The 23,681-nt window shown below is 58.5% G+C and overlaps 10 protein-coding genes across 10 annotated transcripts; 5 read left to right on the top strand and 5 right to left on the bottom strand.

Moving 5' to 3' along the window:
- Window positions 1-578: 578 nt before the first annotated feature.
- VTJ04DRAFT_2413 (translation elongation factor EF-1 alpha) lies at window positions 579-2,486 on the bottom strand (the record flags this gene model as incomplete). Its single annotated transcript, XM_069360200.1, has 5 exons — window positions 579-1,687; window positions 1,755-1,893; window positions 2,191-2,253; window positions 2,320-2,386; window positions 2,482-2,486. The coding sequence occupies 5 exons, from the start codon at window positions 2,484-2,486 to the stop codon at window positions 579-581; spliced, it is 1,383 nt and encodes a 460-aa protein (XP_069220934.1).
- A 1,056-nt stretch (window positions 2,487-3,542) lies between these two features.
- On the top strand, window positions 3,543-4,978 carry VTJ04DRAFT_2412 (uncharacterized protein; the record flags this gene model as incomplete). The annotated part of the gene is made up of 2 exons (XM_069360199.1): window positions 3,543-3,721; window positions 4,852-4,978. The coding sequence occupies 2 exons, from the start codon at window positions 3,543-3,545 to the stop codon at window positions 4,976-4,978; spliced, it is 306 nt and encodes a 101-aa protein (XP_069220933.1).
- Window positions 4,979-5,028: 50 nt separating this feature from the next.
- Window positions 5,029-6,501, bottom strand: VTJ04DRAFT_2411 (uncharacterized protein; the record flags this gene model as incomplete). The annotated part of the gene is made up of 1 exon (XM_069360198.1): window positions 5,029-6,501. One exon carries the CDS (start codon window positions 6,499-6,501, stop codon window positions 5,029-5,031), a length of 1,473 nt encoding a protein of 490 aa, XP_069220932.1.
- A 1,944-nt stretch (window positions 6,502-8,445) lies between these two features.
- Window positions 8,446-9,348, top strand: VTJ04DRAFT_2410 (uncharacterized protein; the record flags this gene model as incomplete). The annotated part of the gene is made up of 1 exon (XM_069360197.1): window positions 8,446-9,348. The coding sequence occupies one exon, from the start codon at window positions 8,446-8,448 to the stop codon at window positions 9,346-9,348; it is 903 nt and encodes a 300-aa protein (XP_069220931.1).
- Window positions 9,349-11,564: 2,216 nt separating this feature from the next.
- On the top strand, window positions 11,565-12,705 carry VTJ04DRAFT_2409 (uncharacterized protein; the record flags this gene model as incomplete). The annotated part of the gene is made up of 2 exons (XM_069360195.1): window positions 11,565-12,104; window positions 12,190-12,705. The coding sequence occupies 2 exons, from the start codon at window positions 11,565-11,567 to the stop codon at window positions 12,703-12,705; spliced, it is 1,056 nt and encodes a 351-aa protein (XP_069220930.1).
- Window positions 12,706-12,961: 256 nt separating this feature from the next.
- On the bottom strand, window positions 12,962-13,634 carry VTJ04DRAFT_2408 (uncharacterized protein; the record flags this gene model as incomplete). The annotated part of the gene is made up of 3 exons (XM_069360194.1): window positions 12,962-13,372; window positions 13,451-13,511; window positions 13,582-13,634. The coding sequence occupies 3 exons, from the start codon at window positions 13,632-13,634 to the stop codon at window positions 12,962-12,964; spliced, it is 525 nt and encodes a 174-aa protein (XP_069220929.1).
- A 2,125-nt stretch (window positions 13,635-15,759) lies between these two features.
- On the top strand, window positions 15,760-16,837 carry VTJ04DRAFT_2407 (uncharacterized protein; the record flags this gene model as incomplete). The annotated part of the gene is made up of 3 exons (XM_069360193.1): window positions 15,760-15,913; window positions 16,415-16,646; window positions 16,744-16,837. The coding sequence occupies 3 exons, from the start codon at window positions 15,760-15,762 to the stop codon at window positions 16,835-16,837; spliced, it is 480 nt and encodes a 159-aa protein (XP_069220928.1).
- Window positions 16,838-16,903: 66 nt separating this feature from the next.
- Window positions 16,904-18,863, top strand: VTJ04DRAFT_2406 (uncharacterized protein; the record flags this gene model as incomplete). Its single annotated transcript, XM_069360192.1, has 2 exons — window positions 16,904-18,214; window positions 18,297-18,863. The coding sequence occupies 2 exons, from the start codon at window positions 16,904-16,906 to the stop codon at window positions 18,861-18,863; spliced, it is 1,878 nt and encodes a 625-aa protein (XP_069220927.1).
- A 458-nt stretch (window positions 18,864-19,321) lies between these two features.
- On the bottom strand, window positions 19,322-21,049 carry VTJ04DRAFT_2405 (uncharacterized protein; the record flags this gene model as incomplete). Its single annotated transcript, XM_069360191.1, has 1 exon — window positions 19,322-21,049. The coding sequence occupies one exon, from the start codon at window positions 21,047-21,049 to the stop codon at window positions 19,322-19,324; it is 1,728 nt and encodes a 575-aa protein (XP_069220926.1).
- A 491-nt stretch (window positions 21,050-21,540) lies between these two features.
- Window positions 21,541-23,631, bottom strand: VTJ04DRAFT_2404 (uncharacterized protein; the record flags this gene model as incomplete). Its single annotated transcript, XM_069360190.1, has 1 exon — window positions 21,541-23,631. The coding sequence occupies one exon, from the start codon at window positions 23,629-23,631 to the stop codon at window positions 21,541-21,543; it is 2,091 nt and encodes a 696-aa protein (XP_069220925.1).
- Between the last annotated feature and the right edge of the window lie 50 nt (window positions 23,632-23,681).

The raw sequence follows: 23,681 nt of genomic DNA, 5'->3' as shown, positions 1-23,681 counted from the left end.
ATGAAGTGGTTGGCATGGTAAAAGAAGATCACGAATTCCGGCGTATAGAGAACAATAGACAATTGACGTTTGGGGATGTTCTTGTTCGATCTGTGTTCTTGTCCATATTCACTCAATTCATCCAGCGAGTAATATCCGTTGCCGATTGAGGATTGGTGTTGTCAGCACCATCTACAACATCTCCAACCTTTTATAATAGCAACGCTTCCTACGACTCGAAGTTTTGGCATACGCAAGGTGTGGATGGGACAACAAGCGATTACGATACGACTCATCCAGAGTACACACAGAACCAGATCACACATTTAAGTACGTCAGTCACTGTTGCAAATGGAACATAGGTGGGAATCATCAAATCGTGATCACTTCTAGGAGGAAGCTCTATTTGTACCAAGCACATGGAAGGAAGTTTTGATGCGCAAGAACACCGACCATTCCCGACTGTGCCCCATACCCATTGCCCGAGTGCTCAAGTCCATCGCTGAATCGCGGTAAAAACCGCGGCGCGATGACTCGGGTCTGTCAGACTGAGCCAGATCCCTGAAGTGAAATTTTGTTTTGCCGCAGGAAGAAACCGTTTATTTCTTGGCGGCCTTGGCAGCAGACTTGGTGACCTTGGCGGCACCACCGGTGGCCTTCTCGACCTTCTTGATGACACCGACGGCGACGGTCTGGCGCATGTCACGGACGGCGAAACGACCAAGAGGCGGGTACTCGGTGAAGGCCTCAACGCACATGGGCTTGGTCGGGATCATCTTGACGATAGCGGCATCACCCGACTTGATGAACTTCGGGTTGTCCTCAACAGCCTTGCCGGTACGGCGGTCAATCTTCTGCAGGAGCTCAGCGAACTTGCAGGCGATGTGGGCAGTGTGGCAGTCGAGGACAGGGGCGTAGCCAGCGCCGACCTGGCCGGGGTGGTTGAGAACGATGACCTGGGCCTCGAAGGAAGCGGCACCAGCAGGAGGATCGTTCTTGGAGTCACCGCAGACGTTGCCACGGCGGATTTCCTTGACGGAGACGTTCTTCACGTTGAAGCCGACGTTGTCGCCAGGGACACCCTCAGCAAGCTGCTCGTGGTGCATCTCGACGGACTTGACTTCAGTGGTGACGTTGGTGGGGGCGAAGGTGACGACCATGCCGGGCTTAAGGGTACCAGTCTCGATACGGCCGACGGGGACAGTGCCGATACCGCCAATCTTGTACACATCCTGCAGGGGCAGGCGGAGAGGCTTGTCGGTGGGACGCTTGGGGGGCTCGATGGCATCAATAGCCTCGAGGAGGGTCTTGCCGGTGGCCTTGCCACCCTTGGTCTCCTTCTCCCAGCCCTTGTACCAAGGAGCGTTGGTGGTGGGCTCAAGCATGTTGTCGCCGTGGAAGCCCGAGATGGGGACGAAGGGGACGGCCTTGGGGTTGTAGCCAACCTTCTTGATGAAGTTGGAGGTCTCCTTGATGATCTCCTGGTAGCGGGCCTCGGACCAGTTGGTGGTGTCCATCTTGTTGATGGCGACGATGAGCTGCTTGACACCCAGGGTGTAGGCAAGCAGAGCGTGCTCACGAGTCTGGCCATCCTTGGAGATACCAGCCTCGAACTCACCAGTGCCGGAGGCAATGATGAGGATGGCGCAGTCGGCCTGCGAGGTACCCGTGATCATGTTCTTGATGAAGTCACGATGGCCGGGGGCATCTTGGGGGAGGGGTCAACGTCAGCAAATATTTCCGGTGACCGCCCAGGAAAACGGCAAAAAACATACCGATGACGGTGACATAGTACTTGGGGGTCTCGAACTTCCAGAGGGCGATATCAATGGTGATACCACGCTCACGCTCGGCCTTGAGCTTGTCAAGAACCCACGCGTACTTGAAGGAGCCCTTGCCCAGCTCGGCAGCTTCCTGTTTGGTGATGTCAGCCTTGTGTCCTTGGCGCTGCATGCACGGTGCGCAACCGCGGGCTGGAAATTTTCGGGCGGCGGGGTCCGTGGGTCCGTGCGTCCAAAAAACGAAAAATTTCCCTTATCGCCGTTTGTGTGCCCCTCCCCCGCTTTGATAAGGGAGGGGCAGCCACAAAGCGATAAATACCAAAATGGCAGGAATAGAGGGCAAAAGCGAGGTGAGAGGGAGGGAGAGTAGAGATGATGACGTGGTGGGATGGTGATGATGGCAGAGCAAAGAAAAGCGAGTAAAACTGACCTTCTCGAACTTCTCAATGGTACGCTTGTCGATACCACCGCACTTGTAGATGAGGTGGCCGGTCTGTAGCGCTCACGAGTCAGTGGAACTGTGCGTAGCTGCTGGATGGAGAAGTCAGGATTTGCTTACCGTCGTCGACTTGCCAGAGTCGACGTGGCCGATGACGACGAGGTTGATGTGACCCTTCTCCTCCTTGCTGTGGGCGATGTCAGCATCTCGAAAGCCGATGATGGATCAACGCGCGGGATCGATGGATCGCGATCGCGATCGCTGGTCGCCAGGATGACTTACCCCATTTTGACGGTGTTGTGAGAGAGTTCTGAGAACGAAACTGGCGACTAGCGCTGAGTGAAGGCTGGAGAAAAGGTTAGAGAGATGTTCGCGATCAAAAGAATAGGTGCGAAGAGTTGGGGAGATGGAAGAACGCACTTGTTAAGTGGCAGGAGATTGCTTGAATCCGGTATGCCGACGAGGAAGGGAAGAGGGAAAGCAGGTCAAATTTTTGAGGAGGGGTTGAAGGTTTTATGGTCTGGAGGGAGGGGCAACGAGAAGGCAAGTGGGCCACAAAAGTTGCAGGCGCAAAACTTCGGGTAAGTGGGTCTGCCCTGCCATTGAGCCAATGAGAGGCGATTTGCCGCCAGCCTAGCCCCGCGTTCTGGCTTGCGCCCCAAAACTGAAATGAGGACTGCAAACCTTGATGCAAACCTTGATGCAGAAACCTTTAGGTATTGGATTGCTGGCACGACGAGATAGGGCACATTCTGGATAGCGCACAAATGTGAATGGTTATCTACAGGTTCATGTGTTTCTACGTGTTTGCTAGCCGGCCAGATGACCAGGAAAAGCAGAGGCAGAGAGACAGAGAGGTTCCCGGACCTGCCCTGTGCTCCAGAAAAACCTCGAGCTTGCCGCGACGATCAAGGGCACCAAGCTGCCCCTCACTGTCCATTTGAAACTGCCCCTCTTTTTGTCCCGTCGACGCCCAGGCAACCGACGGATGCCGACCAACCAGCCTGCCCACACACACAGAAGCGGTCCCAGCGTTGCAAAATTTCCTTGAGCCGTTCATGTTTTTTTATCGTCCGTCCTCCAACATGCCATGCTAAAGTTGGATATCCCGCCACACCCTTGCGGCGTGCATGTCATGCCGGCGAGAAAGTGGAACCCTTTGTTGCAGGATACGGGCGACGTCCACGCTCTCCGAGAGACCTCCTCCCCGGTTAGGCTCTGAGTTTTCAGCCCAATCTCTAGGCGGGCGTGATGGACGGACATTGGCTTTCCCCGGAGTGAGTCAGCGAGAGTGTTTGTTCAACGCGGGCGTTGGGACGTTCTTCTGATCCCCCGAGAACTCGATGCTGCTTCTCGTACCACTCAAGGGCCATGCTGCCCGCACTCCATCCTTGACCGAAGAACGAATCGCAGGCGAGCTTTCCCAGCTTACAATGGAGCTCGCTGCAGGTCGTCGGCCAGGCCTGGTCGAGATGCCAAGTCTCACCGCGAAAGGTTTGTCTTTGTTCCCGCCGTTGGGGTGGTATGTGGCAAAAGGTCCACTGTCGCCCAGTCCGTCGAGGGTAGCCGTCCGTGGAACTTCTCTTTTTGGGGCAGCCGGGCTACCCTTCGCTTGGTTCCGGCGGCAATACCACACAACGTCTCTGTGATACTTAGCACGTGGAGGAGCATTGTAGGGCAACTAGATGCACACAGCACGTCGCAGATATCAAGAGCTTCCTGGATGATGTTGTTTTATCCCTGCTGTTGGGTAAACCACCTGGATACAGAATAGATACTGTCGCGGGAGCCCACTCGAGTCCCGAGTCCAACCTCCCCCTCTCGCTTCAAGCGGACTTCTCCCCCTCACTCTGATCCCGAAATCGTCCTTGAACGTACCACCACTGCGCTAACTTAACCGCCGCCACCACCACATGTGCGGATGGTGGAGATGTTGGCGTTAGTGGACGCCAATTGCCAAGGAATATGGATGTCGACGGGACCCCCGGCCGTCCCCGTCCCCAGAGTGCTGGAACCGCATCATCGAGATGACCCCCGTCCACGATGGGGGTCACCGTACCAGGCTGGCGGCTCCGGTCTAGCGGTATTCATGTCATGCTCCCGTTTTCATGACGGAGAAATGATGACCGCGTTCCGAGAGAGGAAGATCAACTGGATATCAACTTCTCTCCCCGCTCATCTCCGAAGCTTGCGTCCAGAGATGGCTCCCCAACTCCTGTTCGGACAAACCACATCGTTATTTGAGGATGTGAATTTTGATACTACACTCATTCACCACACGCGGTTGGCGGAACGACCGACTAGACGGCGATTTGCCACCTAACCCACTGCAATGTGAGCTTCTGCTAATGTGGCTGGAGGCGAGCATCTAATGCTACGCATGACGTACACCCACCGTAGCCTGCCAATTCGGTGTTTCCGGAGCTCTAGCAAAGGCTTCGTCGGTGAGAAGACACCCAGAGGAGCCGTTCTGTGTCTGGGATGTTCCGCAGCTCACCTTGCCCAGGACTTCGACTTCACAGCTTAGGATTGAGAGCACCTCCCTTTCGCGGTGACCTGGATAGGGAGACGGGTCACGGAAGCGGGTAGAAGCTCCCCACGATGATGAAGTGAAAGCGGAACAAACTCAGCGATAGATTTGCTTCTACGTAGGCGTCTTGAACGCATCGAAATAGTCCCCAATATTCTACTAAATACCAGTCCCATCGCAAACGGGGACGACCTTCCAGAACGCTGTCGCGACGGTCTCGATGATATGACCGAACTTGGAACTCCATAACTCCAAACTCGCTCGCTCGCTCGCGCGCTTCTCGGGACACCACCAACAGCTCAGGCAGAAAGCTGAAGGATCTCCTCCTCGGTGAACCCAAAGAGATGCAGCAGATCAAGCAGGGTATCACCGTTCAGCCGGGCGCTCGCCTCCATCTGCACCCGGGGCTTCGCGTTCCAGGCAACGCCCAACCCCGCCGCCTCCATCATGAGCAGGTCATTGGCGCCGTCGCCGACGGCCACCACCTGCTCCAGCGCGATGCCCTCCTTCTCTGCGATCTCGATGAGCAGCTCCCGCTTGCGTTCCTTGCCGACAATGCGGCCTTTGACTTCGCCGGTGAGGCGGCCCGTCTTCTCGTCAATGATCACCTCGTTCGCGTGCGCGTAATCGATGCCCAACTCGCCGGCCAGCCAGCTGGTGAGGGGCAGGAAGCCGCCCGACAAGACGGCCGTCTTGACGCCCAGCCGCTTGAGCGCGCGGAGGAGCGGCCGCACGCCGTTGGTCACGTCCAGGACGGGCCGCAGCTCGTGGAAGATGGTCGCCGGCAGGCCCGTCAACAGCTTAACGCGCTCGCGGAAGGCCGAGTCGAACTCGAGCTCGCCGAGCATGGCACGGTGGGTGATGTCGGCGACGCGGGCGGCGAGGTCCGGCGGATCCTTGATGGTGGCGGCCAGCAGGTCGATCACCTCCTGGGTGATGAGGGTGCTGTCCATGTCGAAAACCACCAGGCGCGGATACCGCCGCCAGAGGTTGTCGATCCTCAGCGCGACGTCGACGTTCCACTCGCGCTCGAAGCGGTAGATGAGCTCGTGCTTGCGCAGGTCGGCAAGGGAGAGGTAGTCCATGGCGGGCGCGGGGGACAGGGTGAGCTCCACGACCAGGGGTTGGTGACCCTGGCTCTCATCCAGCTTGAGACAGCGGTGGGAGGAGGTGATCTCGGTCGAGCCTGGTGGGAGCGGGAAGGTTGACATGAGGTGGAGGAAGGCAGCGATGCACATGGGCGACACATAAGAGCCGTAGAGATGGTCCAGAGGTTCGGGCTCGGTCGCGGGCAGCTCGAGAGGGTATGTTTCGGCGCTGCTGGCGGGCGCCAAGGTAGGCGGGATCTCCGAGTCGGCCGCACGGAGCGAAGGAGACCGGTTCGGCTGGGGAGAGGGAACTCTCCTGGGGGAAGGGACGGCATTCGAGAGACGGGGAGACGCCGACTTGTAAAAAATGGTGGCGACGAGTCTGTCGATGCTCTGTCCTGGCCGAGGCGTGCAGTTCGGATGCGACAAGTCGTGAGTTACGCCACTGTCAACAACCTTGGGCGGGTTGTCCGGCGATGGAACTCCCTTGAAGTGAAACGCATCGCGCGGAGAGCCCGAGGTCGGCTTGAGATCCTCGACGACGGTGTCAATTCCAGGGTGGCCTTCTGGCCTCTGTGATGGTGGGCGATACTGCTGATGTTCATGGAGGAACGAGCCACTCCTTGCGATGGTGGCCATTGTCGGCCGGTTTTGCCGGGGAGCGGCGCCTGTTTCCTCGCCCATGGCTGGCCCTGATCCGCGCGTCTGGTCTGTACTCGAGTTGGAGGGGATCGGCACGCTGTCGTTGTGGTCAGATGTCGCACAGGGAGGCCGGGCTATTGTAGTACCAGGACGGCGGCGCGGTGATGTAATTTTCTTACCCCGCGATTTCGGTCATCTCAGCCTTCTCAAGGAACAGGAAGAGATACCCCACCTTCTGTATTTGGAAGCGACAAAGATCTCCACCAGTCCGGGATCGCAGCCGGGTCTTGGCAACGCCCGGGATGTCCCCAGTCCGCCAACGGGTCACTCGGGACTCGGGTCCTGGGCACGAAAAATCCGTGTTCCCATCATCCCGACAACTGTTGTGATGGCCGAGGAGTCGGGGTTTATATCGCTGGTGAAGGTTTCTAATGATTGCATTGTACGTCACAGTTGCGGCGTTGTGTTTTTCAGTGAATGGGATGAGAGACCGGACCGGGAACATCGGCACTCGCACCGCCGACAGCCGACATTCCGTCGTGGGGCTACTATAAACTCCCGTCCTCCGGTCAAACACAACCAAAGACTTTTTTCTTCAGAGTACCAACAGAACTGGAGGGGCTCAACGAAAGGTCTCAAAGAATCCCGCGTATGGCTCCCTCTGGCACGTTAAGTTCCAGGGGAGCCCATTGGGTGCCCTGACATTTCGAGATTGACTCGGACGCTACCTGGACGAGAGAGAAAACACAATGTCCTCGCGCCGGCGCCTTCATCTCGTCGCCCATTGACGGCCGTTCTGATCATCCCGTAACAGTTTGGGCATGGCGCACCTATCCACGACGGTGGCATGGTGGCCGGCATTTTATGACAAGACAGCGCGGGCTGCACAGCACGGCGACAAGGCCTTCCACCTATATCTCCGCGCTCCTCGTGCGGTGGCTTTGTCTTGCTGTTGTGAGATATCGTTCTGGGCCCAGCACGTGCTCTAGGCAACTCGTCACACAGCCCAAGGCGCAATCCCACGGCTCAATGACATCGTACATACAAGTGACATCATGACAGCGGCCTTGGTTGGGACTCTCGCCCTTCGTCAGGGGCACCGGGACGCTGGAAACCTATGACATGCATGGCCTCCTTACTATCTCGTTGTCCCGCAATTCCCTAATCAACGTCGCCATACGTAACGGCCCGTAGAGTTCGGCAGAGGGTCTGGGGATGTCGCCTGGGAAAAGGTGTCAGGGAGCCGCCGCAGGGAAGCCAAGGGGTCGGTCGTTGTCCGGAGGGAAGTGTTTTGCGACGGGGATTCCCGCACAAGGGGTTGCTGTGTTGCTGCGCAAATGACAAAAAAACCCCCACAGTTCCCGGGGCAAATTGACCAATGGAAGAGCCTCCAGATGTCGTGATCGGCTTGGTCAAAAACACCACCACTCTAACGGAAAGCCTTGAAAAGCCTGCGTCCTTAACAGGCGGAAAAGAAACCTGGAACTCCAGCCTGTCGACCCGGTTCCCGGCGTAAGGAGGCCACTGCCGGATTGCGGTGTCCTTGGGGATGCTTCCAGTGTGTTCAATAGACCTAGAATCCAAGGAATTAGTAATGTTCGAGTGGGCTTTTGGTGGGAAGCTTGACCTTCCGACACATCCACAACCCCTTTCTAGGCTGCTCCGAGATCCCAGGCAAGAGTTCTTCGGTAAAGGTGGCGTCCGCTGTTTGAGGAGGACTTCGCCCAGACACCCTCCCGTGCTGCTTTTAATACCACCCACCCCCCGTCCGCCTCTTACACCTACCCACGTATTTGACACATTCCCCCCGCCACAAGTTAACTCCCCCCTCCTCTTAACGGACCTCCTCCCCAATACTTGGACTCTCTCCTCCTCTCCTGAGAACGTAGACCTCTTCAACCAACCATCTCCACCTCGCCTGTCTCCTCCAGCAGCGTTCTGACCACCCATCTCCTTCCCTTCTTCACCCCCCAAGCCGCCTTCAACATGGCCGCCGACGACACGCGCATGGAGACTTGCTCCCAGACCTCCTCGTCTGGGGACCGTGGGTCTGTCGACTCAGGCTTCGTGTCGCCGAGTTCGTCCACGGTCGACCTACCCCGGATATCCCTCACCAAGGAGCACCTCCGGCACCTGAACAAGCACCTGGAGGCCCTGGAGCCGATGGACATCCTCCGTTTCTGCCGCATTTTCTTCCCGCAACTGTACCAGTCGACCGCCTTCGGTCTGACCGGCCTCGTCACCCTCGACATGCTCTCCAAGCTCGACGCCGAGGCTCCCCACCTCCAGCCGGTCGAGCTCATCTTCCTCGACACCCTCTACCACTTCCAGGAGACGTACGACCTCGTGGAGCGCGTCAAGGCTCGCTACGGCGTCAAGGTGCACGTCTTCAAGCCGGCCGACGTCGAGACGCCCAAGCAGTTTGAGGAGCTGTACGGCGAGCGGCTGTGGGAGACGTCGTCGGAGTTGTACGACTGGATCGCCAAGGTCGAGCCGCTGGAGAGGGCGTATGCGACCCTCAAGGTTGGCGCGGTGCTCACGGGCCGGCGGCGGTCCCAGGGGGCCCAGCGCGGCTCCATCGACGTGGTCGAGGTGGACGAGGAGCGCGGCGTCGTCAAGATCAACCCCCTGGCCAACTGGACCTTTGCGCAGGTCAAGCAGTACATCACGGAGCACAATGTCCCTTACAACGCCCTGCTCGACAAGGGGTACAAGTCGGTCGGCGACTGGCACTCGACGGTGCCCGTCGGCGAGAACGAGGACGAGCGCGCCGGCCGCTGGAAGGGCCAGGACAAGACCGAATGCGGCATCCACAACAAGAAGAGCCGCTACGCCCAGTTCCTGGAGCAGATGGCCCGGCAGAAGGGCCAGGCGGTCCAGGCTGCTTGAGTACGGGGTGGATAGATGCTGGGCGTGGAGGAATATGAAAACGGGAGCGTCAGTGATGGGGTGTTACGATGGGTAATGACGTCGGGGCAGGGGGGCAGCACTTACAGGTTTGCTTTATTATGGCATTATTACGGTGTTCCGGAGGGTATGGTGTTATGGGACTTTTTGGATCTTGCGGCCGCCTGGGAGGACGGTTCCTCTACCAAGGCGTGGCCAGCTGATGTGTTTGGCTTGGCTTTCCGCTATGCAGATAGGAAATAAAATGATCAAAATACCTCTCTTACTCTGTTAGTTTTCTACTGGGGTTCCTTCTCCTGCTTCATCGTGAGACATATGTCAGGTCAGGTGATGATAGCGTTTCAAGAGATGTCTCAGTCACCTGATTTCCCTACCTCGGGTGTTGACAGACCAAACATCTTTTTGACGGCTGATGGGATTCCCTCTGAGAGACCGGTACCTGTTCGTTTCGCGGGTTTTGGAAAGCCAAAAGACATATGAAAGATGGCCAACAAACTTTTATCGATTGTTAGCTGTCGACTGATGGTTTGTGGTCTCATCCCGTCGCTGGCCTAGGTAGGATGGTCACCTTGGCTCGGAGGCGAGCACCAATCAGGGTTGCGACCCTACCGAGTATGAATGCATCAACATTCCACGGCATGAGTGGACTGTACTCTCCTTCAACTACTGTGAGAATAGGTGCCAAACAGGTGATGATGAAGGACGGTGCTTCGCAGACCCGATCGGGCGCCCCTATTCTTCTTCTCTGTCGTCCTGCATCTGAGGAGTGCTTTTTGTTGCTTCGAACGACCCGATCGGACCCAAACCCCTCCCTCCCAAGCTCCCAAAGCTCGACTCGGAGCCCCGTGCCCCAACGTATCCTCCCACCACCCCCAGCAGCACGACTTTCGCAGGCCCGCGGTGAGAAGCATGCAGCCCTCCCCGTCCAGCTCGGTCCCGACCATGTAGCAGGTCTCGCCAAGGCTCCTGCGGACGTTCCCCCAACACCACGTGTTGTGCGGGAGGACGTTGGCCGAAGAAGACGGGTCCTTGAGGCCACCAAGAATTCCTCGTGGACGTTCCTGCAACCATGAGTAAGGCCAGACCGTCGAGGACTTGAAGGGCATCTCCATGATCAAGTGCCGCTGTGTCACACGGCATGCACCAACGTGCTTCCCCGGCCGTCGTTATCCACGGGATGATCTGGGACGGTTCTCGCGAGGCCAGGCCAGGATTTTGAGTCCCTCCCTCGTATCTAAGCCTCATGTCCGGCAGACAGGATATTGATTCGACCAACCTCGTCCACCTGCATACAAGCTTCATCGCCAACACTGTTCCTTGTTGTTGCCGCCGGCGGTGTCTCTGCCGAAGGCGCTACCAGCTACCAGCATCCCCGGACGAATGCAGACAGGCCTGGGAGCGTTTGTCATCCCACACGTCTTCCATATAATGCCGTCGAGACGACGGGTTACCCGATAACCTCTACCTCACTTCAAGCAGGGTTGGACGTCACTACGGCCCTTAATTACTACTATGAGGCTAAAGCCTTAGTTCAGTCCCTCCTATGTCACAATTCCGGAATGGACCTCTCCCGGGCACGCTTCCGTAGATACACCAGTTACGGATGACCCTGATCAAACAAGATATGCTTATTCGTACACATTCAAGCGCTCGGACATGCTCCTCTGCAGCATGTCCACGGAACCAGAGAACCGTGGATGGCCCTTCCGGTAGATATGGCCGTTACCCAGAACTACCCTCACCATGAATCTCTCCAGGATCTCGGCAGATGTAGAACTTTAGTTCATGTTTCACACTTGCGGTGGTAGCAGAAAGCGTAGAAAATTGCCGTGATACTACCAAACCACGTGACTCCCATTATCGCCCCTCCCTCATCAACATCGAGATGTCTAAGACTTCCCTCCCAGTCTTCATGGATTCACTGTTCTCCCCATCATACAACCATTGACCAAAGCCCACCATCCACCACGTCGTCAAGTCGTCCTCGGAGTCCGCCGACAAGACGAGACTATCCCTCCTTTGCTCTCAAAAGCCTACCTGCCCCACATATCCACCCCTCCTCACTCACCTCACCACATCCCATCACCAAACTATCAAAGCAAGCACTCATCACCACCATCTCCGCGAGGAGGAAAAACCAGACCCCGACAACAGACACGACACCAAAACTGAAATACCTCAGACCCCTCCCAAGAAAAATGAAACCCGCCCTCCCCCCGCCCGGCCGCTCCTTCGCCCCGAAAAAGCAACAAATCCTCGCCTCCCTCGCCCGTCCAGACCCGGAATACGCCGACGCCTCGCCCAAGGGCTCCGTCGACGCCGGCCTGCGCGGGCTCATCGACCGTGTCAATGCGAGAGAAGGGCTCGTCACGACCAGCAGCTGCGCGGGGAGGGTGAGCGTGTACCTTGAGGGACCCAAGGTTTCGGCATTCTCATCTTCCTCCTCCAAGGTAGGAGAGAAGGAAAAGGAGGAGGTGGGGGAGGGAGAGAGGAACGGGACATCGCCAACGGCGGCGGCGGAAGCGGTGGTGGCGAGCAGTTCTGGTGGGAAAGGAGGCGGGGAGTGGTTGTTTGTTTCGCACGATCCGGTGAGGGAAGAGGAGGTGGAGGGGGATGGTGAGCAGGGGTATGAGAGGTTGTTACTTGGGGGGAGGGAGGTGGTAGCAGCGGAGAGGGGTGGTGGGTTTGTGGATGTGAAGGGCACGGCGAGATTGATACACTTCAAGTTTGAGCCCATGGTGCGTTCATGGCGTCATCAGCGTTGCCTTCCAAATGACAACGACTGGCTTAGCTGACTGACGGGGGTTGAAACCCACCTTACAGATTCTTCATGTGTTGACTGCCTCGGTGGAGCATGCCCAGCTGGTCATCCAAGCCGGGATGGAGGCGGGATTCCGCGAGACGGGCGCCGTCAGCCTGGTGCCCCGACAAGGCTCCGACGAGTCGACGCCAATGGTCGCGGTGCGGTCCATGGGGCTATCCTTCGAATCACTCATCGCGGCCGAGATCAACGGGGTTTGCCAACTGATGGTGCCGCCGCAGTATCTCAAGACGTTGGTACAGATCGCCAACGAGCGGTTTGTTGAGAACCAGAAGCGCATCGCCCGGTTCGATGCCGCCCTCGAGGCCGCGTTTACGGCCGCAGAAAAGAGGAGGGAGAAGCAGCAGCAGCGGGAAGATTCGCAGACGAGAAGGGAGCGGAAGCGACAAGAGGGCTTGAGGCGACGCGAGGAGCTCGAACAGGAGAAGATGAGGATGGCGCAGGAGAGGGAGCGTCGTGAGGACCTCGCCGAGGATGCCGTCATAGAGTTTGTATTACATGAGCAGCACGTCGTGTAGAAACCCCGAAAACATGGAGCCAAAGAAGCTTTTGTACACGTCTATTTCGCCGGTGAAGCAATCCATGCCAACGCCCAGATTTTTGACGGGCTTCTCAGCCCAGGTTTAACACAGCCCTTCCTCCCTTCCTCCCTCCCTCCATCCATCCATTTGTGGTATACAGCTTCCGCGTCCTATGGAGTCTGCCCCTGTTCATGATTGTTGTGTTTCCCCTCTTCTCCTGGTTCACTATTCAACCTCCCGGATTAAACCACACCTAGCTAATCACCTTATCCACCCACCCCTTCTCCAGCTTCCTCACTTCCTCCTTGAACGCCTCCACCTCGCGCCAGCAGTCGAGCGGGCGGCGGTCGTTCTCGCGCAGACACCGCGTCACCTCGTTACGGGCGCGCTCCACGCTCTCGGGCAGCGGGCGCACCTTGCGGCGGTCCTCAAGCTTGGCCCGCAGGTTCTCGATGGCCTTGGACACCTCGTGCCGGGTGGGGCCGGTCAGTTGCTGCTGGATGTTGCTGCCGTTGTCGGGCTCTTGGTCGTCGGCGGGCAGCTGGGAGAGCTTCTTTTGGGCCTCGCGGAGGCCCTCGGCTTCTTGGTCGCGCAAGCGCTTCAGCTCGGCGGCGACGCGCTCTTGGATGTGCAGCTCCAGGGCTTGGAGGCGAGAGACATCGGTCTGGAATTTGGAGAGGGGAGGAGGGTTAGATAAATGGTTGGTTTGCTGAGGCTTTGTGGGTTGGGCTATCTATCGAACCTCATTGTTGCCCTCGATGGACTCGACGAGATGTTGCGACACGCCTGTTTGAGGAGTTGACCTGGAGCAAGCAAGTCAGAAACATGAACTACCTAAGCTTGAGCTTCATTCGAGGAGGGATTTCCACGCACCCCTTCCACACATGTGGCGCCGAGTCGGAGGGTTTGGAGGAGCTCGAACCCATGGCGGATGGTGGGACGCGGGGCTCTTTAGTCAATTGGCGCTTCGCGGCTCCTGCGCTGGGCGTACGGAGAGGATGCGGTCGACGTCGTCTACTTTTGCAGGGCTCGTGCGTGGTCTCTCAGAGTCGGCAGTTCAGGTGCTTGCGATGCTTGGCATTCGTCTTGGTCGGGTTCTGCCCGGATCTTGCCGGCCCCATCATGGATGGATATCACAGTGTAAATTCTGAGGATGCCGCCACTGTATGTGTGTACTACGCCGTACGTACCTCAACTGCCACTCCACGCCCAATGTCACCGTTCCCTCTACAAAAGCTTGGGCCTCATCAGATCTCGGGATTGTTTCCAGGTTCCAGGCTTGCTTTTTGCTCTACTACAGTAGAGGCTTCCCGAGGCTCATCAAGATTGAAGAAACGGCGGACGCCGATGGGGATGTTGATCAGTGTGTTTTCCAGACGATGCAAGCCCAGTTGGCCTTGAGAGACAAGCAACGGTCCATAGATCCAGAATGATTTCATTCGATCCATCATGGACACATCCGACCCTCGCGTTGCTGTACCTCTGCTTGCCTCTCAAGGAATGCGGAGGTTGGACGCATAATGTAGGCCTAAGATTGACAGAGCATGGAAGCCGCTAAAGAATCCAGTCGGTACATCGCGTACCCAGTAGCCAACATCTCGAATCGTGCAACGCAGGGACTTTGACGCCGCACGGACATGCCAGCGCGGAAAACAAAAACAACAAATGAGGTTCCCGACCAGAAATCATATCGAGCCGCTTCCAAGGATCGATGGCGAGTTGAAGGTTGGCGTGATGCAGCAAGTGAACGGCTGGGCGGGCGCAACGGTCATCATGGGGATAGCCCCTTCATCTCGTTCCGCGCGGTCGTTTCGTCCCGACAGCGGGGGTCCGTTGCCCTTTTTGCACAAAGCTCAGCAACAGGACCAGGGTGATGATAACCACGGTCCGAGATCTCTCTTCTGCTGACCTGCACAACACCAGAATGAGATGTGCAATTCAAGGCCAGTGAGGGCGCCGTCAAAATGCAACTCCTCAGTGTGCGTACGCTTGTGCTGGTGTTGTGTGACGGTGGCTGAGTTGGTTTACATAAGATCCCAAGGCAACGGTAGCATGATGAGCAAGGTCGCCAGCGAAGATCACTGCGAGCTTGTTTGCAGATCTTTGGATGACACAGATTTCGCTGGCCCACCCGCTCGCTAGAGCCTCAATTTGTTTTCCAGGTTCATGGTTCATGCTCAGGTTCCCTTCTTCGCCGGTGATACTGAAAATGGCAGATGGACCGTTTTCCTGCTCGAAACCAACCACGGCACAGGAGCTCCGCAGCATGGCATGATGTCAACATTGTCCACAGTCGTGCTGGGTTGAGCTTGGACGTGACGGTCGAGATCTTCGGAATCACGCCCCGTCTCTGCCGCGCTCCTTCATGCTCGGTCTCAGGATGCCCGCGCCGCCTTGCTCGCCAAGTGCGGTAACGAAATGGCGACACGGGAGATGCTTGGCCTAGGAAGAGACCTAGAATCTCTGATTTGAGAATCAGCAAACAGCAATACATTCACATCAAACTGTCCGACGACGACGAGGAGGAGGAGGAGGAGGAGGAGGAGGAAGAGGAGGAGGAAGAGGAAAGTAAAGAACACCAAAAATCATGAGTGTCATTGCAGTCAACAACACCATCATCATCATCACCGTGAGATCGAGTCCGTCTTATCCAACCCGGACAAACCCACGGCCCGCTGGCCGGGATGGCCGGTCTCCCAGCCCCGCGCTGAGCCGGCGTCCCCCCCGCGTGGCGCAGGGCGGACGACCTCGCCCCTCACCGTCACCGCTGCGTTGGGCCAGGGGGAGGCCACAGCCCCACAGAAGCCACGGCGAACAAGCAGCGAACAAGCAAGCAGAAGCAGGGGGGCCAAGAAACGCCCCAGGAAACACACGACCAATCAACGATGCAACCCCCGTCTGCTGCATGAGCATCTGAATCCACCACCCAAAATCTCGGAGAAACCTCATCCTATGATTTCGCTTGCTCTGCTCTCTTCTCCGTCGTCCGTTGCTTTCCCAGCCCTCGACCGCTCCGAGGCGAAGGGAGTCGAAGGGGCCTAAAAACATGCCATGGTCAGGCCCCGAAGGAGCGGCTTGATAGCGAATTTCAGGGCTAATGTGGCTCGTGGTGTGTTCGCGGAGCGATTGGCCTGCGAACGAGTCTCTCCCGTCAAAGTTGGTTGGACGTGGAGCGGCTATCTTCCGCCGCAAGGGATCCGAAGTCGTACGTTTGCCAACAGGCAAGGGGCAGACCATGGGTAGATGACTAGGAGCTAGCTCCGGAGGGAGCCGTGTTTTTTGTCGATGGCGTTTTCCCAAGCCTGGCTGGTGCTTTTGGGCGCATGTCTCTTATAAGTCGTCTGGCACGGAGGCGCAGTGGTCGGGTCGACTCCCTCTTCCTCATTCTAGGCCTCAACGCTGCCGCTTTTTTCACCTCCCTCCCCTCCCTCCGTTTGTTTCACCGTAGTCGAGGTCCTTTGGTATCTCGACTTCGTTCACTTCTTGATCGCATCCACGTTGGTTCCTGCAATCGACACGCGCTGTGCTGTTGTGTCACTCATCCCTCTTTTATCGCTGCGCCGATCCAACTTCGCTCCCTCGGACGACACCTTTGTTTTTGACGACACACTCTCTGTGGCTTCAGCAACTGACAAGTCATCTCTTCGACTGACTCTTGTCGGCGACCTGTCCTTCATTTTTTTTCGACACCGACCCTGACTTGCAGGATCGTGGTTCTCTCCTCTGCAAACCTCACGGCTTTCTGGAAAACCAACACTTGAACTGCTGTATGAGTGCCTGGGTGGCCGACGACATCTGTGGGCAACTGTGAGCAACGACAACCTAAACAACGACGACAAGCCCTTGATCCGAGACAGCATCCCAAAACTCGACTCACTTACACCCGCTCCTGTCGACTCGTTTTGCCCAGCCTCACTTCTCTTGTTCGCCATCTGCGGGTTTGTTGGTCGACTCAAAACCCAAACAATATCTTTGTGACTCTCTTGTCCGACACACAATGGGAATGTCTGCTCTTCAATAACACGGCCCTTCCAGCTACCGACCACCACTCAGCTTCCCACGACCCAAATCTCCTCAGGCGATTCTTCTCACCGGCCCCTGGAGAGGAGGGGATTTCCGAAATCGGTGATTTCTTCACTTCATCCCACTTGCTGCCTTCAAATTTCGCCCTCAGCAGGCGACTTCAAATCCCAAAATGGCACCACAACCCCAGGGCGAGCCGGCGCTCGCCACCTCTGCGTCATCACAACTACAATATGCGGCCTCGACAGTACTGGGCGCCCAGACGACGGCGCCGACCCCAAGCTCAACCATCTCCCCCTACAACACGGCCCTGAACGGCGTCAATCAAGATAATAACATGCTCTTTACTGACGTTCTGTGGTGGACCTTGGGCGGGATGGGTTTCATCATGCTGCTCATCAGGATAGGCAGTTTGGCGTGGGCAAAGTTGCGGCTCGTGGCGGCCATGTCGCAGCCGGGGCACAAGCAGGAGTACTGGAAGAGGAGCCAGTGGCACAGGATGCCGGGGCTCAAGACGGGGCTCATCTACGCGCCGCTCTGGAAGAAGAGGCACAACCGCGAGATCCGCCTGTCGAGCGCTGTCAACATGGGCACCTTGCCGTCGAGGCTCCACGCCCTCATCCTGTTCATCTACCTGGCGAGCAACGTGGCCTACATGCTCGTCCTCGACTGGGACCAGGAGAACAAGTACGCCCTCTGCGCCGAGCTGCGCGGCCGCTCCGGCACTCTCTCGGTTGTCAACATGATCCCGCTCGTTATCTTCGCCGGCCGCAACAACCCGCTCATCGGCCTGCTCAACGTCAGCTTCGACACGTACAACCTCCTTCACCGCTGGATCGGACGCATTTCGGTCCTCGAGGTGCTCATCCACCTCCTCGCTTGGACCATCGTCCAGGTCGCCGACAACGGATGGGCCGGCGTGAGGCATCGGATCCTCTACGACCCCTTCATCACCTCGGGCACCGTCGGCGTGGCCGCCATGGCGCTCCTCATGATCCTTTCCGTCTCGCCCCTGCGTCACGCCTTCTACGAGACCTTCCTCAACGGCCACATCTTTCTGGCCCTCGTCGCCTTCGTCTGCACTTACATCCACTGCGTCACTTCGGCCCTGCACGGCGGGCTGCCGCAGATCCCCTGGATCCTGTCCGTCATGGCGCTGTGGTTCGCCGACCGCCTGGCGCGCATGTTCCGCCTCGTTTACGCCAACTGGTCCAGCCGCGGCTTCACCGAGGCCATCGTCGAGCCCATGCCGGGCGAGGCCGTCCGCGTCACCATGCACCTCCCGCGCTTCGTCGACGTCAAGCCCGGCCAGCACGCCTACCTCCGCTTCTTCGGCGCCAACCCCTGGGAGAGCCACCCCTTCTCCATCGCCTGGTACGAGCACCGCTTCCGCCCGGGCGAGGACGACGACGACCATCTCCTCCCCATCAGCGAAAAAATCCGGCCTCCCATCCTCCTCCTCCTCCTCCTCCGCCTCCTCGATGTACTCCCCCCGCCGCAACGCCCGCGCCACGGGGACCACCGTCTCCTTCATCATCGGCGCGCACACGGGCATGACGCGCAAGCTGTACAACCGCGCCGTGGCGGCCGCCGAGCGGAGCCACGGCCGCCCGTCTCTGGTCGTGCGCGCGGCCTTCGAAGGGCCCTACGCAGGCCACCACAGCATGGATAGCTACGGACACGTGGTGCTCGTGGCGGGCGCGACGGGCATCACGCACCAGATCAGCTACCTGCGGCACCTGATCGAAGGGTACAACGCGGGCACGGTGGCGACGCGGCGGGTGACGCTGGTGTGGATCGTGCGCGACTATGCCGTCTTGGAATGGGCGCGGCCGTGGATGGACCAGATCCTGCGCCTGCCGAACCGCAAGGAGATCCTGCAGATCCGGCTGTTCGTGACGCGCCCCAGGGCCGTCAGCCAGGTGGTGTCCAACTCGACCACCGTGCAAATGTTCCCCGGCCGGCCCAACATCCCGATGCTGCTGGCCAAGGAGGTGGCGGACCAGATGGGCGCCATGTGCGTCTCGGTATGCGGGCCGGGCGGATTGGCGGACGACGTGCGCGACGCCGTCCGCAAGGTCCAGGCTCATAATACGGTTGTCGACTTTGTTGAAGAGAGCTTTACCTGGTAGATGGGGGGAAGGCGTTGGTTGATCTGGATAGAAGATGATAAACTTGGACTGTCGGTCTGTTCTTGCTGTGTATATTATTTGTTGTTGGAACGCCAGGGGGCTGGCTTGGGTGTTTGGGAGCATATGGGATGGTATTTTACTTCTTGGAGCGGCATCTCCGTCGACAGCGAGTCCGGAGTGCATTTACATACCCCTTTATTCTTCTGTTCAATATTGATGAATTCAGTTCATTCTCCACAGACATAATCTACGAAGAGGAAGAGCCATGCGATGCCTTTGACCACTTTCCCCTGAAGCCTGAAGCTATGATTAATGTGCGAGGCGACCTTGGAACGATCAAGCAATGCAATCCAACAAACCTCCAGTAAACCGCTATCGGAGCGTGTCTCAACCTAACTCTGCATCCAATTCTAGGGTATCTAACAGCAACAAATCAGCCATCCAACCTCCCTTTCAGCTCAACCAAGAACCCCCAGCGGATACGCCCCTGGGATACTCCCCACGTCAGGCCTGACAGAAGGAACCGAGTCGTAACACTTCGACTCCACCACCCTCCCACCCACCGGCGACACCCTCCTCGCCGGCGCCACCTCATCCACAATATACCGCGCAATCTCCAGCAGCCGATCCTCGCCCCACGGCCTCCCCAGGATCTCCATGCCGATCGGAACCCCGACCGGCGCCTCCCCCGAGGGCGGCGAGTACCCCGCCGGCACGCACACGACGGGATACCCCGTCAGGGCGGCGAGGATGCCGTTCCTCCCGGCCTGTGAGGGCGCGCCGAGCTTGACGACGAGGTTCTTTTGCTCCGGGTAGATGACGGCGTCGAGGTGGTCGCGGGTAAACGTGGCCTCGAGCGAGCGGGCGAGCTGCCGGATCCCGGCCAGGGCGTCGCGGTAGCCCGCGTCAGCCGTGGATGAGCGAGCCGCGCGCTTGATGAAGTCGTACTGCGCGGGGATGACCAGGAACTGGCCACTCGCGAAGAGGTCGTGGAAGCTGGGAGGGGAAGATGGCGGATGGGAGGTATTGCTGGTCGCGGTGAGGTAGGCGTCCAGCATCTCGCGGAACTCGAACACTTGCACGTCGAGCTTTGCGATAGCGAGCGCGTCGTACAGCGGGTCGGTGATGTCGACGAGCTCGACGCCGGCAGCGGCAAGTTGGGCCTCGAGGTGCGCCATGGCCTGGTTGACGGGCGTCGTTTCCGGGGAGGAGGTATGGTTGAAGAACCCGCGAAGAACACCCAGACGCAGACCTTTGACGCTGCTACTGCCTCGCTTGCTTTGCAGAGAGGAAGAGTAGTCCCTTGCGCGCACCTCCGGCGGGCAAGCACTTGTCACATTGTCGCGCGGATCCAAGCCAGCACCTCTTGCCATAACAGTCAAGACGACGGCAAGGTCTTGCACAGTGCGCGCCATGGCCCCGACGGTATCCTGCGTAAAGCTCACTGGCATGACTCCCGCCCTAGAAATCAGCCCGCGCGTGGGCCGGAAGCTGACCAAAGCGTTCGCACTTGCCGGACTGCGGAGCGAGTTCATGGTGTCGGTGCCCGTCGCAAAGACAGCCAGGTTCGCCGCGACTGCTGCACCACTCCCCCCACTGCTCCCTCCAGGAGTGCGGCTCAGGTCGTACGGATTGAGCGTCTGCCCTCCTAACGAGCTGACGGTGAGGCCCTCCAGGGCGAGTTCGTGCTGGTTGGTCTTGCCGAGGAGCACGGCGCCTGCGTCCAGCAGGGCCTGGACCGTCGGGGCATGGTGGGACGGGACGTGGCCGGCCAGGGTCCGACTGCCGCCCGTGGTGGGCATGCCTGCGACGTCGAAGTTGTCTTTGACGAGGAAGGGGACGCAGAAGAGCGGGAGGGCCCGGGCTGTTGCGTTCCCGCCGGATGCGAGTTGGGCGTCGAGGGCATCTGCGACCAAGAGGGCGTCAGGGTGGAGGGAAGCGACGGCGTTGATGGTGGGGTTGATGGCTTCGATTCGGGCGAGGAAGGAGGATACTATGTCCCGGCATGTGACACTGCCCGTGAAGAGGGCGTGGTGCAGGCTTTGGATGGTGGCTTCCCTCACATCGAAGCCGTGGTTGAAGGCAAGTGCGTTTATTGCTGTATGGGGGTGGAGGAGCAGGGCTGTACAAGTAGGGATGGCAAGGAAGACAAGTGCCCTGCTCCAACTATTCCACGCCAGGAACATGATGGAGATCACCTCGATGGGATGGAGTCTGCATGGGGCAGCATTCCCAGGCCCATTATGGGCGGTTCGATTGTGAAACGGCGGGGGATGGGAGTCTCCGCCGGGTTGTTGACACAGGAGCTGAGGTTCTGACAGCCTGAGGAAAGCGCTGATACCGGGCTCAACGGCACTTGGAAGAGAAGGCCCAGCGAGGGAGCCGATCTGTGGCAATCTCGATACACGAGAGGGAAAAGGAAAGGTGGAGGAGCTCAGGGGACAGCGAGATTCATTTCTTGCATACGATCCCCGACAAAGCACATGGCCTCGGTTGAGTGATCGTCCGACGACGTCTGCACGGACCACCTCTGTGGGGTATAATTGCATTTCAGAACGTCGCATCTCTCTTGAAGCATATATTCAACACTCTCCAAACCTACGATACCCTCTTTATGCATACCCTCTTCCCGCTCCCTCCTCCTCCCTCTCGTGTCCTTCCTAGAAACCAACCAGCCTCATGTGCTCAAAACAAGGTGATTCATCAGCTCCTCCAACTGCCTCATCCCCTCCGGATCCTTCTCCACCATAGAAGCCGGCTCCGCCTCAGGAGGAGGACTCCGTCTGGGTTTCGGCGTGGCTTGTCGACTCTCATCCAGCAACATCTCCTCCATCATCTCCTCCCGTTCCTCCTCGAGCGGCTCCAACCAACGCCCGCCTCCATCACTTGCCCTCGGGGGTCTGATCCTACTCCTGAGCACCACATCATCCAGGGACAGCGGCTTCCAGTCATCCCACCGCTGACTCCGATTCTGCTGCATCGTATCCCCCGTCGATCGCATCCTTCCAATCTCCGCCCTTTGCCCAGCCGCCCAAGAGTGCGGCCGCGGTCGGCAAGTCCAAGAAGGCCGCGCATCTTGCTCTTCCATTCCCTCCCGACGACGAAGAGTCGAATTACCACCACCACCACCACCACCAACGCTGCTATCATAATCACCCCAGTGCGCGTGCCTCGCCGCCGCCGCCGCCGCTGCTGCTGCTGCCTCGTCATTCCATCCTCCAGGGCTCCTCCCCCTTTCACTCCCACTCCTCCTACCCCCGACATCGCTTCCCCACGGCGGGACCTCCTCCCCAACAACGTCGCTTAAACCGCCGAGATGCACGCTGTGCCGTCGCCGCTGCCGCCGCGTGGCGCCTTCCGACGCGATCTCGTCAATCACGGCCGGCGTCACGCGGCGCAGGGTCCCCGAGACCTTCTCGGTCAGCTCGGCGAGGTCGGGCGTATGGATGGTGGGCTGGCCGTCGCTGAGCTTTTCGAAGCAGTGAGCGAGGAGGCTGAGGCTGAAGGGGAGGAGTTGGATGTCGGGCTCGTCTGCGGCAGCGGTGTGGGGTTCGGGTTTGTCGTTATTGGTGGCAGTGGTAGTGCTCGTCCGGTTATGGGTGGTGTGGTAGTCGTCTTTGGTGTGGGTTGGAGGTGATGGGGTGACGGGGAGACTGTCTGCTCCTGCTGCTGGGGCAAGGTCGTGTTGCTGTTCCCCCATCGCCCAAGATGAGCGGGAAGAGGGTGGCGAGTCTGGGCGATGTGCGATTTGATGGGAGCTTGTGTGCACGCCCAAGTTGGCGTGGCTCAAGGCATGAGCGGTGGCTGCTACCAGCGAGCTGCTGTTCGTCCGGCCCAGTTCAAACAGCCGCATCGACTCAAGTGACGTGATGGGCGATAGCGTATGGGGCTGGTAGTTCTGGTTTTTCCAAGAGAGTGGTGGGGGCTCCAGGGGATCAACATGAGCCATCGGTTCCCCAGCAGCTTGGTCGACATCGACCGAGGTTTGCGTCGTGCTCCCCGGGCACGGGGCCGAGAAGTTGGACGTCGGCGAGCTCTCCCTGTCCATGCTTCCCGACGACCCAGCCGATGCTTGCCGGGTGTCCTCGGCCGTGTGGAAGCTGTCTGTTTCTTCGGGGTCGAATGCTGAGACGTGATTCAGGTCGATCGGCGGCACGTGGATGGTGTCTGCGTCCGAACAAATCTGCTCAGAGCTATCGGTAGCGAAGCTCTTTGACGTGCTGGGCCGGTTGTCAAGGAGTCCGCCTCGAGGCCTAGGATCACCGGGTACCACGGCTATCACACCCAAATCATCGGGTAATGAAGCTTGACGGGGCGAGCCTGTCAGTTCCTCAGGGGACGATGATGAAGGGGCAATAACACACGACTCGTGGGCACCGACCATAACTAGCGCTGGATGGATGCGAGTGGTTTGTCCATATCCTTCCTCGACGTCCACGTCTTTGGGTAGAAGAGGGCGTGTCTCGTTGTCTTCCATCACTGTTTGGTCGGTCGGGGCTGTCCCAGAGCCTCCGCCGAGGAACTGGTCTCCCACGGCGCCGTGTCCACGGTCATGCCCTTCGTCACGGCCACGTTCAGCTGGGATGGCAATTGCGATATTGTGATGGCCGCTGATGGTTGTTTCGGGGGCTGCAGAGTTCGAAAGTCGGGTGAGTCCGAGGCCCTTCTTGGAGAGCACCTTGCGTATCGACCTTCTCCGGAACGGCCAGAACCGTCCGAGTCTTCCAAGTCTGCTCTGTTGAGTGTTGGTCTGCAACAGGTCCGCCATGCTTGTCTCACTTCGGTTCGTCGAAGCTGTGCTGCGAAACAAGTCAATCA

The sequence above is a fragment of the Mycothermus thermophilus genome, assembly GCF_041956435.1.
Source record: "Mycothermus thermophilus strain CBS 625.91 unplaced genomic scaffold VTJ04scaffold_2, whole genome shotgun sequence".
Classification (NCBI taxonomy): domain Eukaryota; kingdom Fungi; phylum Ascomycota; class Sordariomycetes; order Sordariales; family Chaetomiaceae; genus Mycothermus; species Mycothermus thermophilus.
This window is presented reverse-complemented; position numbering and strand designations above follow the sequence as displayed.